Source organism: Cynoglossus semilaevis, chromosome Z (assembly GCF_000523025.1).
Source record: "Cynoglossus semilaevis isolate Cse_v1.0 chromosome Z, Cse_v1.0, whole genome shotgun sequence".
In the NCBI taxonomy this organism is placed as follows: Eukaryota; Metazoa; Chordata; class Actinopteri; order Pleuronectiformes; family Cynoglossidae; genus Cynoglossus; species Cynoglossus semilaevis.
This window is the reverse complement of record NC_024328.1, coordinates 20,486,936-20,501,345: the sequence shown is the minus strand read 5'-3', so window position 1 is coordinate 20,501,345 and position 14,410 is coordinate 20,486,936. Positions and strand designations below refer to the sequence as shown.

Genomic DNA, 14,410 nt, shown 5'->3' with positions numbered 1-14,410 from the left:
ACGCATTTTCTCGCCCACAGAATAGCTTTAAAAGATTGAAAGATTTAAATAATAATAATAATAATAATAATAATAATATACATAGTATTTGGAACGGAAGTTTAGCATCATCTAGTGGTTAACGACCACAGCATTCGTATTGAAACGAGGCGCACTTGTTGGAAAAGTTCAAATGCATAGTATTGTAATATATACATTTAATTGGAAGATTTTAATATAAGTTATTCCATTGACACATAGAAAACACTTACAAGAAGGTATAACAGATGTTTCTTACCGTTAAATCTGCCTTGTTTGACAACACGTGTACTGATTGTCCACGAAGTCTGCCCCCTATGTTGGATCACCATGTTTCTGCTAAGCTAAAAGAGGACAACACCCTTTTTGGTTTGAATAAATAGATGCAACAATCCTCTGTTCTTCAATGTTCTTGAAAAACAAGAAGTCAATAATATTGAAGCACAGGATATAACCACTAGATGATCTTCTTCTTCTTTTCCTTTTGGCTTTGTCCCTTTTTCAGGGGTTGCCACAGCGAATCAACATTTTCTCTCTGCATCCCTGTTCTCTGCATCCTCTACTCTGACTCCAACTATCTGCATGTCCTGCCTCACTGCATCCACCTTATCTCTTTTTCTCTGAGTCCACTAGATGATGCTATATCCATTAAAAATTAAACGTTAATAGATAAACTATTTGTTACTTTGGTTACAAATTATGAATTTTCAGCAAACAACATATTTTTAAGCATGAATAAATATTGATTGCATTTGGAAAATCAGAGTAAATCCAAAAATAATTAGTTGCATCATGTACTTGTAAGGCTACAAAGGTTATTCTGAAATATATATTTATACATGGTTTCATGTACTATTGATGATTCTGTAGATAAGGTAGTTATCTAGTGTTAAAGACTTGCTTTCATGTTTACATTTTGTCAGCACAGCCATCAAAATCAAAGTAAGTTCAATCAAAGTTGCAAGTATACTGGAAAAGGCTGAAATCTGAGTAGGGATAATAAATTAAAAAAAATGTTAAGGACATTCTTCTGATACCTTCTCAACATATTACCATAAAATAAAGCATTAAAGAAGTTTACCATGTCAAATACAGTAAGCCTGGAATATGAACAAGCATCCATAATAATGACAAACATAATATGTGAGTAGGCAGAATCAACCCATGCTTTTATTTAATTCATTGCATATAAAAACTTTTTTTTCATTATTTTATTTTTTTACATAAAGTTGTATGATCTACAGTGCTATCCAATAGACTGTGATTAACAAGGAATCCATTAAAATAACATTGTAATTATCCTGTGAGACTTCCAGACAAGTTGGCATTCTAAAGGCATAACACAAAAATAATTGTCCCGAAGACCTTTTTTTAAGTTACAGTTTGTGTTTTCCTTTCATACCATAAAAATAGAACACAGAATGAGAAAAAAACCCACTGTTTCCATTGGTCCAGGGCTGTACAGAATCTACAGTATGTGTGTCAAAATAAGAGTCTTCATCCTAGTACACGGATGTCGCACAACCCCAACCCGAGTACCCCAACTTCCCTACCGTTTTCTATACTACAGAAATATACTCAAGTCAGTGGTTTTTGACTATTGCAAGTAATGTGAGTGGTAGTGTGGGCCAAGCATAGATAGGCAACACACTGCCAGTGTTCTAGCCGTAATTTAATGCAGCAGTGGCTGAACATGCAGATGTGTCTGAAAGCCTCTGTGCTTCATGGGCCATGGTCCAGGACCAACTGCACACTCCCATAGTGCCACGTTCTGAGTTTCCAGCTGCGAAGCAACCGGATGGATGTAAACAACAAATGGAGTAACCCCCTGAAGACCCAAAGAAGACATCCATGCTGTTTCCACCCAACATGCTGAGTTACATCTTTGAGTGGATAGTGGCAGCGTTTAAAGCAAGTGTGAGTTGATCAGACCACGTCTACAGCAAATGTGACTCTTTCGACATCCAGCTTTAGGCCACACAAGACCCAGGTAGTAAATCTACGACTCGGCGTTGACCTGTATCTCTACAACCCGTGCGCTCCCAAGAATTTTCTCCTCAATGAACTTGTTAAAGTTAATTTGGCTCTTTAAAAAAAAAATTAAAGGCAACTTTTTCACAACAGGAGATCAGGCTAACCTGAGCCAACAGAATTACCAATGCAGCAATGCAACTAGAAAAAATCAAAGAAATAATAAGCTTGAGTAAATTACATCCCTTGAATTTAAGGCAGAGCCCATGGGCCAAGGAACAGTTTCTTTTTTAAAAAACAATTTGGCTTTCCCTCTCTCTTTACTGAGTTAGTTCTCAGATAAGTAACATGTTGATGGATTTTTTTTTTACATCTAAGCTCATGTGTAATAAACATTCTCTCAACAAGAGGTACATAATACAGCCACACCATCACCAAAAGGGATGATAAGAATCAACCATTTACCACAAACGACATTATGATAGTAATAACATTAATAATTATATATTATATACAGCATAATAAATATATGTCTGTAAACAGCGATAAAACCAGAAAATCTTATTATAGGTAAGGGCATTGGGTGAGGATGAAAAAAGAAGAAAGAAAAATAAACTTGGCACAAAAAAGATAAATAAAAAGTCTGAAAATGAAACATAATTAAAACATAAAAAAAAGCAGTGTGCAGATCTTCAAGTGTTTTTTTTTTTCTTTTGTGGGTTTTTTTATATTTTATGTACACAGAAAGAAGTATATTTGAGTATTGTAACTGGCAAGCCTGTACTGTTGTCTATGCTACAGTCAAATATTCACTGTATCACCTTTATATTGCAAAAATCCATCCAACAAATATAAAATATACCAATAAATAATAGCATATGGTGCAAAGGGAAAACATTAAAAAAGGAAGAGAGAGTACGTGAGAGAGAGAGACTCTTGGCCAAGGTGTAAGACAGCATTATTCAAACCTAAGTATGCAGAGTTGGTCAGTTTAAAGTGAAAAATATGTTATATATATGTGGATATATGAGTATACTATCAGTGCATTACAGTGTCTACTGTATGTGGAGGAAAGTCTTATCTGATGACTACTTGATAAAGCAGATTGATTGTCCTGTTGAAAAACAAAGACAGCCATGGTTATAATGTTGCCGTGGAACAAAAATCAATCAATTGGCCGAAGATGGGACAGCTCATGTGTGTTAAATGTGCAAGGCGAAAACCGAAGCAAGTCAGTAAAAAATTTTATATCCTTGGTTTCCACCCACTGTCTATTGTTATTTTTTAACTTCTGTTATCCTGGAGCACTAATTTAGTGTCTTTTTGTATCATCTACAAAGCATTGCATTGTCTCAAAATGTGCTCAAAAGAACTGCAGGCAATGATAATAAGAAATCGAAAGGCTTCAGCCACATAATCACATGTATCCAGTAAAGACAAGTTAAAGCACATGGTTTAGATTAGGGTTTCTTTCAAATTCTGCATTTGAACTCACAGGACAAACCAAATATGAGTATAATGGCATGGGAGTAGTAACATAATGATTTTAGAGCATGTTTAAACACTCCTGATGCACGCCAGTTGTCAACTCCTACACAATATGTGAATATGTGTCACTCATGTCTCCCTAAATCATTTTAAAGAGTGTAATGCAAGAAAGTGGTGCTTTGGCCCAGAAGCAATGTCTCTGTCATTGGTGTGGAACCCCAGGATTCACCTCCTGGGCAAGTTCGAATCCCGGTTAGGGCGGTTGGTACGTTCCAGTGGACTCACCACCTGCAGGAAGGTTTAGGGGGGTTGGTACGGTGCAATGATTTGGGTGGCAACTGCTGCCCCGGGACCCGGTAATGGATAAGTGGATGAAAATGGATGGATAGATAATGCATGAAACAAACATACAAACATTGGATAGTTACATACAGTTCCATAAAAATAAAGAGGTCTAAAAACTGCATTGATGCCTGTTTGGGTTTGAGCTTAGTGTCTGTCAGGGTGTTTTTTTTTTTTTAAGGAAGACTACCAGACTGGAGAAGTCCATTGTGTTGCAGCTTTAATTTCTGCAACATCCAAACAGAAGTTTTACCAGAAAAGCAAAGCATCCTGATTTCTATTGTATAGTGTAAAGAAAATTACCCAACCATGAGGGGAATTTCTGCTGACGCATGTCAGTAATCGTCTCTGTTGGGGATGGACACCTAATAAAAATCACTTCTATACTTTCTGGCAAGGCTGAGGCAAAGCTTGAAATAAGAGCATGAGACAAAATGTAACATTACGGAGCAGACTGTCCATGTCCTACAGTGGAGGTGGAGAGTTGAACTAAAGACACACCACTTTCAGTACAGAGGTGGATGAAAGAAGGTTTCCTGAGTGCAAAAAAACTTGAAGAAGTACTAGTGGGTGTGTCTGAATGAAGCTAAAAATGAGAGAGTGACCAAGGTGGACAGCAGCAAATTCTTTAGAACCATAAACAAAGTTGTATAAAAAAACACAGGCAGACTCAACAAAATATTCTATAAATAATCTGTCATTACTAAGAAGAACAGTTAGTCAGGTGCTGTCCATACACTGCTATGTGTCAGAGGATTTCTTGTTGTCCTCCACCTCTGCTACGTCCTCCAACACGCACGGTTGTAGGCAGGGTACCTCCTCCTGATTCTTCGCTACCTCCTCCTCCTCCTCCACCACCTGTTCGTCCAAAGGGATCTCTGTTGATTCAGAGTCCTGCGTACAGAGTGTTTTAGAATCAGTACAGCTGTTGTCCTCTTCCTCCTCGTCTTCCTCCTCTGGCTGACTGCCACTGTCTTTCTCAGTGTCCGACTCGCCGTCCTCTTCCAGGGTGAGCTCAAACTGGAACTTGTCCCCGCCAGGTGGCCGAGTGCTGTCCTCAGGCTCATCCAGTGCTGGAGAAGGACTTTGGGGGATGGTACTTTGGTACCACTCCCTGTTGTCTTCCAATGTGTCCAGGATGTCTTGGGCATCTGGATGGACCAGGTCAGCCCACGTCTCCCACAAAGGGTGAACGATATAATCGATGAAACCGACCTACGAGATACAGGAATAAATGAAGGACATTTAGATTTCTCTTTGTATATGTTCACAGCGGTTTTGTGTGTATGTGTGTTACCTGGCTCTTTTCTACTGAGGCATTGTGTTTGTCACACATGGGGCTGATCTCCATGCCTCTCTCCCTCTCTCGATCACCCTGGCTGTAGAACTCCTCCATGATGCGGTCCGTCCACTGACAGTACAGCTGCAGAGGTTTGGTGGGGTTGCTCAGGTCCGCACAGTGAACCATGTTCTGGAGAACCTGAAAATAGAAAACAACAACTGGAAATAAAACACACTGCGGCCTGGTCAATCACCAGAACTACAATATTATTGTTTGTCATTGTGAAACTGCACACCACTGCACAAACAACAAAATGTGACCTCTGCTTTCAACCCATCACTAAAGTCAGCACGGTGTGTGGAGACGGTGCCATGCTCAGAGCACCTCAGTGGTGCCTGGGAACCTGAAATCTTTTGGACCCAAGTAATTTGGAAACAAATATTTTCTCCATTTAATGAATAAAACAAAACACTGACTATATTGAAGGGAATGTGATCCTGATTTTTTTTTTTAAAAAAAGGTTGATTTTGCTGTCAGGTGACCGACAAAATGATCTACCTATAGTATGTGTGACCGAAAGTTAAATATTATATGAAGAATCCAAGGTGCTTCAGGAAAGTCAACCTGGACGTACTTAAGAACCAACGGCCAAATAATGTAGACTGAACTTCTATGGATAATTACATACACTGTGATAGTTGTGTCTGCAAATAAATCCAAACCTGTATCCTGTCAGAATAGTTGTCCAGCAGCAAGACACCAGAGCTGGTCACCTTCTTGGTTTCTACCATAGTCTTCAGATCAGCCAGTAGATTCATGTGCTTTGACATGTCTGTTGCAAGCACCTGAAAATAAAATATTATGGTCATTAAAATTCTACCACTCAAACACAATACTAATACAAATAAATAAAATTAAAATATTAAATAAAAGCTTTATTTATTTTTTGCTCTGAACAAAGACTTACAATATCAATGACCATTTTCCGTAGTGATTGTCTTTGTTTTTTGGTCAGGTTTTGGAAGATGTCACAGTTCTCCTCCTGCAGGAGCTTGAAACCGACTGCTAAATGGTGGTTCTCCAAAACAGATGAGTCATTATACATCAACGCTAGCTCAGAATCTGCAAGGAATACAAAAACAATATTGGTTAAAATTGGCAAACTTACAAGCACTCCCAAAAAATACCAAAGCACAATATGTATAAAAGAAAAATGTGGAATATAAAGAAAAAAAATTATGCACCAAAGAAATAAACTTTAGCACATTTATTGTCAGGGAATAATAATAATAGTAAAAAAAAACAACTATTGAGTGACTCCATCCTGCAGCAGAAAACAGCTGCTGAGAGGTTTCCCCATTGAGGATCATCTGAAGGTCCTCTTGCTGTATTTAGATTTTCCATTAAGATGCATTAGTCGTAGCCACTTTGGATCAGAGTACAGGAAAGCAGAAAGGGGATCCTGCCTGTTTCACTGAGCCTGACAGAGTATCAGACTGGTGTCTCCTAACTAGGATGACTCACACTCACCTTACTGCAAGGATTCCTAATTTGGCTTTATGGGAACTAGACAGCACATTTTGAGTGGTAAGTGCATCAAAGAGTGCCTTGTTGTTTTTGTTTTTGTGCTGCACACATTTTGTACAGTAATGTTCGGAATGACAAACAGTGGTTGTACAAACTGTGACATTTTTTTTTCAAGTACAAAAAAAGAAATACTGTATATTTGAAACACCTCCAACCATGAGTGAGTCAGTAACAGCAGACATGGTTCATCCACTCTCTCATCAACTACACCTATGTTACAGTCAAATATTCAGACTTTCTGCACAGTCTGAATATACTGTATATACAGAAATTCGAAGTGTATTTGACTACACCACCCTTATCGGGGCGGAGCTACGCCTGCTACCACCGTGGGCAGGGCTCCTGTATTTTGTGCCCACGTAGCGGGGCGTAAAAAAATATTTTAAAAAATAACAGGAATGCGAGGCAAGCTGCTTCGATATAAATGTCTTTATTTATTCACTAGTGATGGGAAGACCGACTCTTTTATTGATTCGAATCTTTGACTCTCGAACAGAAAAATGAACGAGTCGTGAGCGAATCTTGAACTAATCATTTCATTCGTTTTACAGCAGGTGGCGCTTTAGCCCTATTGTGGGCGTTGTAAAGAAGGCTGCGGTTCTCCGACACTAAATAAGGCAACATGGTTTGCTTCCGCTGACAAAGTCTACAAAGCACACAAATGCCACAAGTAATTAAAACCATGTGAAAAGCTAAGAAATAAAAACACACCACAATGTGAAGATGAATGAGAGCAAAAAAGACCCGAGCTCTTTCACGACAAATGAAACGAATCTGCGAGAACGAGGCGAAAGTTCACAGAGAGTGAATCGTTCATAGTGATTAGTTCACAGCAAAAAATTAGTTCACGGCGAAAGATTAGTTCACAGAGAATGATCCGTTCATAGCGATTAGTTCACAGCAAAAGATTAGTTCACGGCGAAAGATTAGTTCACAGAGAATGATCCGTTCATAGCGATTAGTTCACAGCAAAAGATTAGTTCACGGCGAAAGATTAGTTCACAGAGAATGATCCGTTCATAGCGATTAGTTCACAGCAAAAGATTAGTTCACGGCGAAAGATTAGTTCACAGAGAATGATTCGTTCACAGCAAAAGATTAGTTCACAACGAAAGGTTAGTTCACGGGGAAATATTAGTTAACAGCGAAAGATTAGTTCACAGTGATTAGTTTGCAATGAAAGATTAGTTCACAGTGAATGATTAGTTTGCATAGTAATTAGAAAGATTCGTTCATTTTGAACGAATCACTAGCGAACGACACATCACTATTATTCTTTTTCGCTGCTTCACTTCTCCCCTTTTCGAACTCTCTTTTTTTCTTTCTTTCTTTTTTTTTTTTTTTACAGACCATACTTCACTCGCAACGCGGAAGAAAGAATGAGCAATCCGGTACAGAACAACACATTTTCAGTACGTCGACAAGGAACCTGTGAACAAATCATTGTTTTAAAGACAACACAGTACACTAAGTCATATGACAGCTATCAAACAAAATATCTTCAAACAAAAGTTAACATAAATCACTGTTTGCATTACTGTTGCTCTTTTCCTTTCTGGGAGACGTTCATAATGATCGTCAGCACAATGGTAAGCATTATCAAATAATAACATATAGAAATAATATATTTCCCAACAAGTATTTATAACGAATTATAACAATTTTTATCACTCTTAAATTATCATTACGTTACTCTGAATCCCCCACTGATTCAGTGAGCTTAGCTTAGTTAACAATTTTATGACTTTCTTATTCTCTTTAACGTATTTATTACATTTTCTATTACACAGCATTCACTGTTTTATTTTGTAATACTTGTATTACAAATTTAACCATGACATATGCAGGGGCTGTTTTATGGGGATCTCCTGTGCCGCCTGATCGGTGGTAGCAGGCATAGTTGCGCACCGGTACCAACAGTGTGGTCAAATACGCTTCATATTTTTGTATATATATTCCGGTTTCTTGTATATATATTCAGGATTTTTGTATATATATTCAGACTTTTTGTATATGTATTCAAAGATTAATTTCCTGAACGGCATGCCATAATCTTTATATATATATATATATATATAATTGGTCCATCCGGGTTGTAAGTAGGTCTTTTGGTTCTGTGTTCGTCTATGTACAGTATATATATATATACTGTGGAACCTCAAGATACAAGCAAGCTTTTGAGTAAATTTTTGCTTCTAGATACGAGTAAAGATTTGAGATATAAGCATGCTTACAGACGCCAACGCTAGGTGGCTGAGCACTTGGAGCATCCCACGCCATCTCACAGAAGTTAAGTTAATTCTAAGTTTATGTAAGTTACATAGTGTACATGCAAGGTAGGGTACGGATTCAAGGGTCTACGTACGGGCCAACTCTCTTCCCTCCCTTCCTCACTCCTCCTCCGCACATGCCACCATTAGCCATTATTGTATCGTCTGTCTCGAAGGTAAGAACTCATAAGCATAATTAAAATCACATTTTATTTTATATCACAGGAATCCTTATATACTATATTTTTACGTTTCTCCTGAGCACGAGATACTTTCTTGTGCTCACGAGAAACCTTAGGCTAAGCACAGGCAGTTGTGCTTCCTGTGCGTATACCTCAAGGCTCATTAGGATTATTAAAAGAATGGCTACAGAAATCTACGAAAGCGTATTGCTGCCACACTAAGAAAAATAACCTGTCTCAGTACCACGTAATTACGTGATAAGATTCATGTTATTTCGTGATAAGTTTAACGTAATTACGTGATAAGTTTCATGTTATTTCGTGATAACTATCACGTTATTTCGTGATAACTTTTCACGTATTTATGTGATAAATCGTACTTAGGTAACAATGTATAAGTTGTATTCATGGTGCCTTCCGTGCCCTTCCAGTTGATCAATTAGGAACGACACCACCAAGAGGCTCGGATTCGTTCTTTCTTACAACCCCATGTTTTTTAAAATCCTTCTGAGAATACGTGCACTGCTTTCATCCAGTTTCAGCTGCCAGAAGCTATGTGAGGCATCAAGCTTCGTAATGTAGCAGGCACCTGACATTTCACTGATGACCTCTCCGAGTGTGGGTATTTGATAATGTTCACATTTTATGCTCTCATTTAGGTATTTAGAGTCTAATATATTCTAAACTCTCGATTCTTTTTCTTTGTGACGACCATTGAGTTGACCCAGTCTGTTGGCTCATTGACTTTTTTGATCACCCCTAGCATGATCATTCTGTCAATTTCTTTCTTTAGGCCGTCTCTCAGTGGAGCAGGAACTCAATGTGCTGCATGCACAACTGGTGGATAACCTTCTTTCAACTGTATTTTGTATGTGAAGGGCAAAACACCAAAACCCTGGAAAACATCTGAAAAGTTCTGAACTTTTGTTTCCATAGAGTAATTTACTGGGTTTATGGTTGGTATGATGCGATACACTCTTTTCACAAGCCCCAGTTCTTCACAGGCTCTGTCACCCAGAAGTGATTCAAGTCCCTCATTCACAACAAAAAAGAGGTAGAGCACTTTCCCTTTTACTGCAACACTTAACCTGCATGTGCCCAAACATTTAATTGGACGCCCATTGTAGTCTTTCAGTCCAGAATCTTTCCTTTTTATTTGTGGCTTATTTTTCATTGCCTTTATATCACACATGCTTATGAGTTTTGCTTTCGCACTAGTGTCCAATCTCGTGTTGACTACAGTCCCATTTATCATTAGGGGAGCTATTCATTTATCTTCTCTAGTGACATCAATTACATTGTCTGGATTGTTTATTTGTTCACTTTCACCATACCAACAAAGAACGTGTCACTGAGATCAGGCTTCTCCACTAAGTTTACAGTTTTTCCTCTCTTCCCCTCTTTTGCCTTGGAAAAGCATTGTTTAGCAAAGTGTTTCTTGCCTTGGCAACTGGAGCATTGCTTACCAAACAATGGACACTGTTTAGGCATGTGCCGTAAGCCACAGCGCATGCAGCTTATCATCACGTCCTCCGACTGCTGTGTGTGTCAAATTTACTAAGCACTACATCCAACTTTTCACTATCATCAGGACTGTCAAAGACAAACGTGTTAAATACTTCTATGGCCTGTGGCCCTGTTATCGTTAGCAGCAGCGCTACCTTTCTTGTCTCCGGTTTAGTCACAAGAAACGTTCAATTTTTCCCCATGTCCCTTTAGCAATTAAAAACATTTTTTTTCTCCATTGTTATAAGCACTAATGAGTTTTTTAGAGGGACAGAACAGATACTTTTTTTTTTCTGTTATTTCTTATGGGGAAAAATGATTCGAGATACGAGCACCTCGAGTTACGAGCTAGAACGGATTTTGCTCGTATCTCGAGATTTCACTGTATATGTATATATATAATTTTGTTTTTGCATTATTTCTGTCTCCTGGAAACCATACTGTATATCTACCAATCACTTGCCATCCATCTATCCATCCATCATCAACCACTTATCCGGGGCCGGGTCGCGAGGGCAACAGTCTGAGCAGGGACACCCAGACTTCCCTCTCCCTCGACACTTCCTCCAGCTCTTCTGGGGGGACCCTAAGGTGCTCCCAGGCCAGCCGTGCGACTTAGTCGCTCCAGCGTGTCCTAGGTCTTCCCCTAGGTCTCCTCCCAGAGGGACAGGACCCGAGCACCTCCCGAGGGAGGCGTCCGGGGGGCATGCGATGTATATGCCCAAGCCACCTCAGCTGACTCCTCTCGATGTGGAGGAGCAGTGGCTCTACTTCGACCTCCTCCCGTGTGACAGAGCTCATCCTATCTCTAAGGGAGCGCTTTGCCACCGTGCGGAGAAAGCTCATTTCAACCGCTTGTATTCGGGATCCCGTTCTTTCGGTCATGACCCAGAGCTCATGATCATAGGTGAGGGTAGGAACGTAGATCGACCGGTAAATTGAGAGCTTTGCCTTTCGGCTCAGCTCCTTCTCCACCACAATGGACCATTACAGCGACCGCTGCACCAATCCGCCTGTCAATCTCACGTTCCATCCTACCGTCACTCGTGAACAAGACCCCAAGACACTTAAACTCCTCCACCTGAGGCAGGACTTCCTCCTTAACCCAGAGGGTGGAAACCACATTTTTCTGGTCAAGAACCATGGCCTCGGACTTAGAGGTGATAATTCTCATCCCAGCGGCTTTACATTCGACTGCAAACCGCCCCAGTGCATGTTGCAGGTCTGGCTCGAAGAAGCCAACAAGACAACATCATCTGCAAAAAGCAGAGATGAAATCCGATGGCTCCCAAACTGGACCCTACCCAACACTTGTGAGGTGACAAAGGGGAGCCCTGCCGTAGTCCAACATGCACCGGGAACAGCTCCGACTTACTGCTGGCAATGCGAACCAAGCTCCTACTCCGATCGTATAGGGACCGGACAGCCCTTAGAAGAGGGCTCCCGACCCCATACTCTCGGAGCACCCCACACAGAATACCACAAGGGACACGGTTGAAAGCCTTTTCCATGCCCACAAAACACATGTGGACCGGTTGGGCATACTCCCATGAACCCTCAAGCACCCTGTGGAGGGTATAGAACTGGTCCAGTGTTCCATGACCAGGACAAAAACCGCATTGTTCCTCTTAAATCCGAGGTTCGACTATCGGCCGGATTCTCCTCTACAGTACCCTGGAATAGGAGTGTAATCCCCTGATAGTTAGAACACACCCTCCGGTCCCCCTTTTTGAAAAGAGGCACCACCACCCCAGTCTGCCAGTCCAGGGGTACTGTCCTGGACTGCCACCCGATGCTGCCGAGACGTGTCAACCGACAGCCCCACAGCATCCAGAGACTCGAGGTACTCAGGGCGGATCTACAAAGCTAATCGATCTGTCGAGGACACCGTAAACCTGGAAATCCACCACACTCTGAACCACCTGGAGTCTGCCAACACATACGCACGCATACTATTCATGGATTTCAGCTCTGCCTTCAACACCATAAAACCAGCCATACTGCTCGACACATTACTGGACATGGAAATCAACCCATGCATCTGCCACAACATATCCTCCCTCTGTCCCTCAGTACGGGCACTCCACAAGGTTGCTTTCTTTCTCCCTGGCTCTTCTCTATCTACACTAACCAACTCAAAACACACCATGGATCTGTCAACATAAATAAATACGCAGACGACACAACCATCATAGGACTCATCACCAACAACCAAGAATCTGAATACCGTGCACAGATCAACCAAACTATGACCTGGTGCACAGACCATAGCCTTCACCTTACAGACACACAGCAAAAACAAAACAGCTCATTGTCGACCTCAGACCCCAGCCATCTCTCAAAACTCCTGTGTACCCAGGTGAACCCATCTCCATCACTGACTCTGTCAAACTCCTCGGCACTCACATAAGCAATGACCTCAAATGGAAAACAAATGCAGATCACATCCACAAAAAAGCCCAGCAAAGACTCTTCCACCTCCGACAGCTCAAGAAGTTCAGAGTGAAACCTCATCTACTGGTCCGGTTCTACACAGCCATTGTTGAAAGCATTCTAACCTCATCCATCACAGTCTGGTTCANNCTTGATAGACTCTACCGGAAGAAACTGCAGCGCATAATCAACAGAATATCAAAAATCATTGGCAGCCCCCTCCCATCCCTGGATTCACTACACCATAAAAGAACTGTATGTAGAGCCCACAATCATCTCGGACCCCACTCACCCTGCACACTATACATTTCAGCTTCTGCCCTCCGGAAGGCGCTACAGGACAATTGCCACCAGAACAACAAGTTTTAAAAACAGCTTTATCCCCGCTGCCATACAACTTCTGAACTGCAGCAGATAATCATAGATCACGAATTGAGAATTGCTTGATGTCGGAGCTGTGAGTTTGCATATCCCTAATGTCTCAATCTGTGCCCCCAGTCTTATGCTATATGTTATACGTTACGTCTGTTTGTACTGAAAACAAATTCCACCTGGCTGCAGTGTGGTCTTTGAAGAATTATTCATTCATTCATCTCATCCACCCCCGGCGTATTTTTGAGTCTTAGCTCCCTCCGCGGAAGGCGTGTCAATGGGATTGAGGGGATCCTCGAAATATTCCTTCCACATCCCGACGACATGCTTAGTTGAGGTCAACAGCCCCTCCTCCAGATCCCCCTCCACGCTGTGAACAGCAGTGGTGGGATACTGCTTCCCCTTCCTCAGGCACTGGATGGTTTGCCAGAATTTTTCGAGGCTGAACGGTAGTCCTCCTCCATGGCCTCCCCGAACTTTTCCCGGACCCGAGTTTTTGCTTCTGTGACTACCCGAGCCGCAGTCCGCTTGGCCTGCCCGTACCTGTCGACTGCCTCAGTAGTCCCACGAACCAACCAGGTTCGGTAGGACTCCTTCTTAAGCTTGACGACTTCCCCTATCTCCGGTGTCCACCACCGGGTTCGGGAATTGCCACCACGACAGGCACTGGAGACCTTACGGCCTCAGCTTCAGACAGCCACGCCAACAATGGAAGTGGAGAACATAGTACACTCAGACTCGATGTCTCCAGCCTCCCTCGGGACCTGTTCAAAGCTCTCCCGGAAGTGGGAGTTGAAGGCCCCCCTCACCGGGGATTCCGCCAGACGTTCCCAACAGACCCTCACGATACATTTGGGCCTGCCAGGTCTCTCCAGCTTTGCCCCCTGTAAGCGGAGCCAACTCACCACCAGGTGGTGATCAGTTGACAGCTCAGCCTCTCTCTTCACCCTAGTGTCCAA

General features: G+C 41.5%; 1 protein-coding gene across 7 annotated transcripts in view; it reads right to left on the bottom strand.

Annotated features, from left to right (window-relative positions):
- Positions 1 to 3,777: 3,777 nt before the first annotated feature.
- Positions 3,778 to 14,410, bottom strand: part of pde4d (phosphodiesterase 4D, cAMP-specific) — a 209,987-nt gene continuing 199,354 nt past the window's right edge. For all 7 annotated transcript variants that reach the window (XM_025052976.1, XM_008336865.3, XM_017043029.2 and 4 more), the window contains exons 12-15: positions 6,069 to 6,223; positions 5,824 to 5,946; positions 5,117 to 5,299; positions 3,778 to 5,034 (exon numbers count right to left, since the gene is read on the bottom strand). In XM_025052976.1, coding sequence (XP_024908744.1) covers positions 4,561 to 5,034; positions 5,117 to 5,299; positions 5,824 to 5,946; positions 6,069 to 6,223 — 935 coding nt within the window. In that variant the 3' untranslated portion in view covers positions 3,778 to 4,560. The remainder of the gene's footprint in view (positions 5,035 to 5,116; positions 5,300 to 5,823; positions 5,947 to 6,068; positions 6,224 to 14,410) is intronic.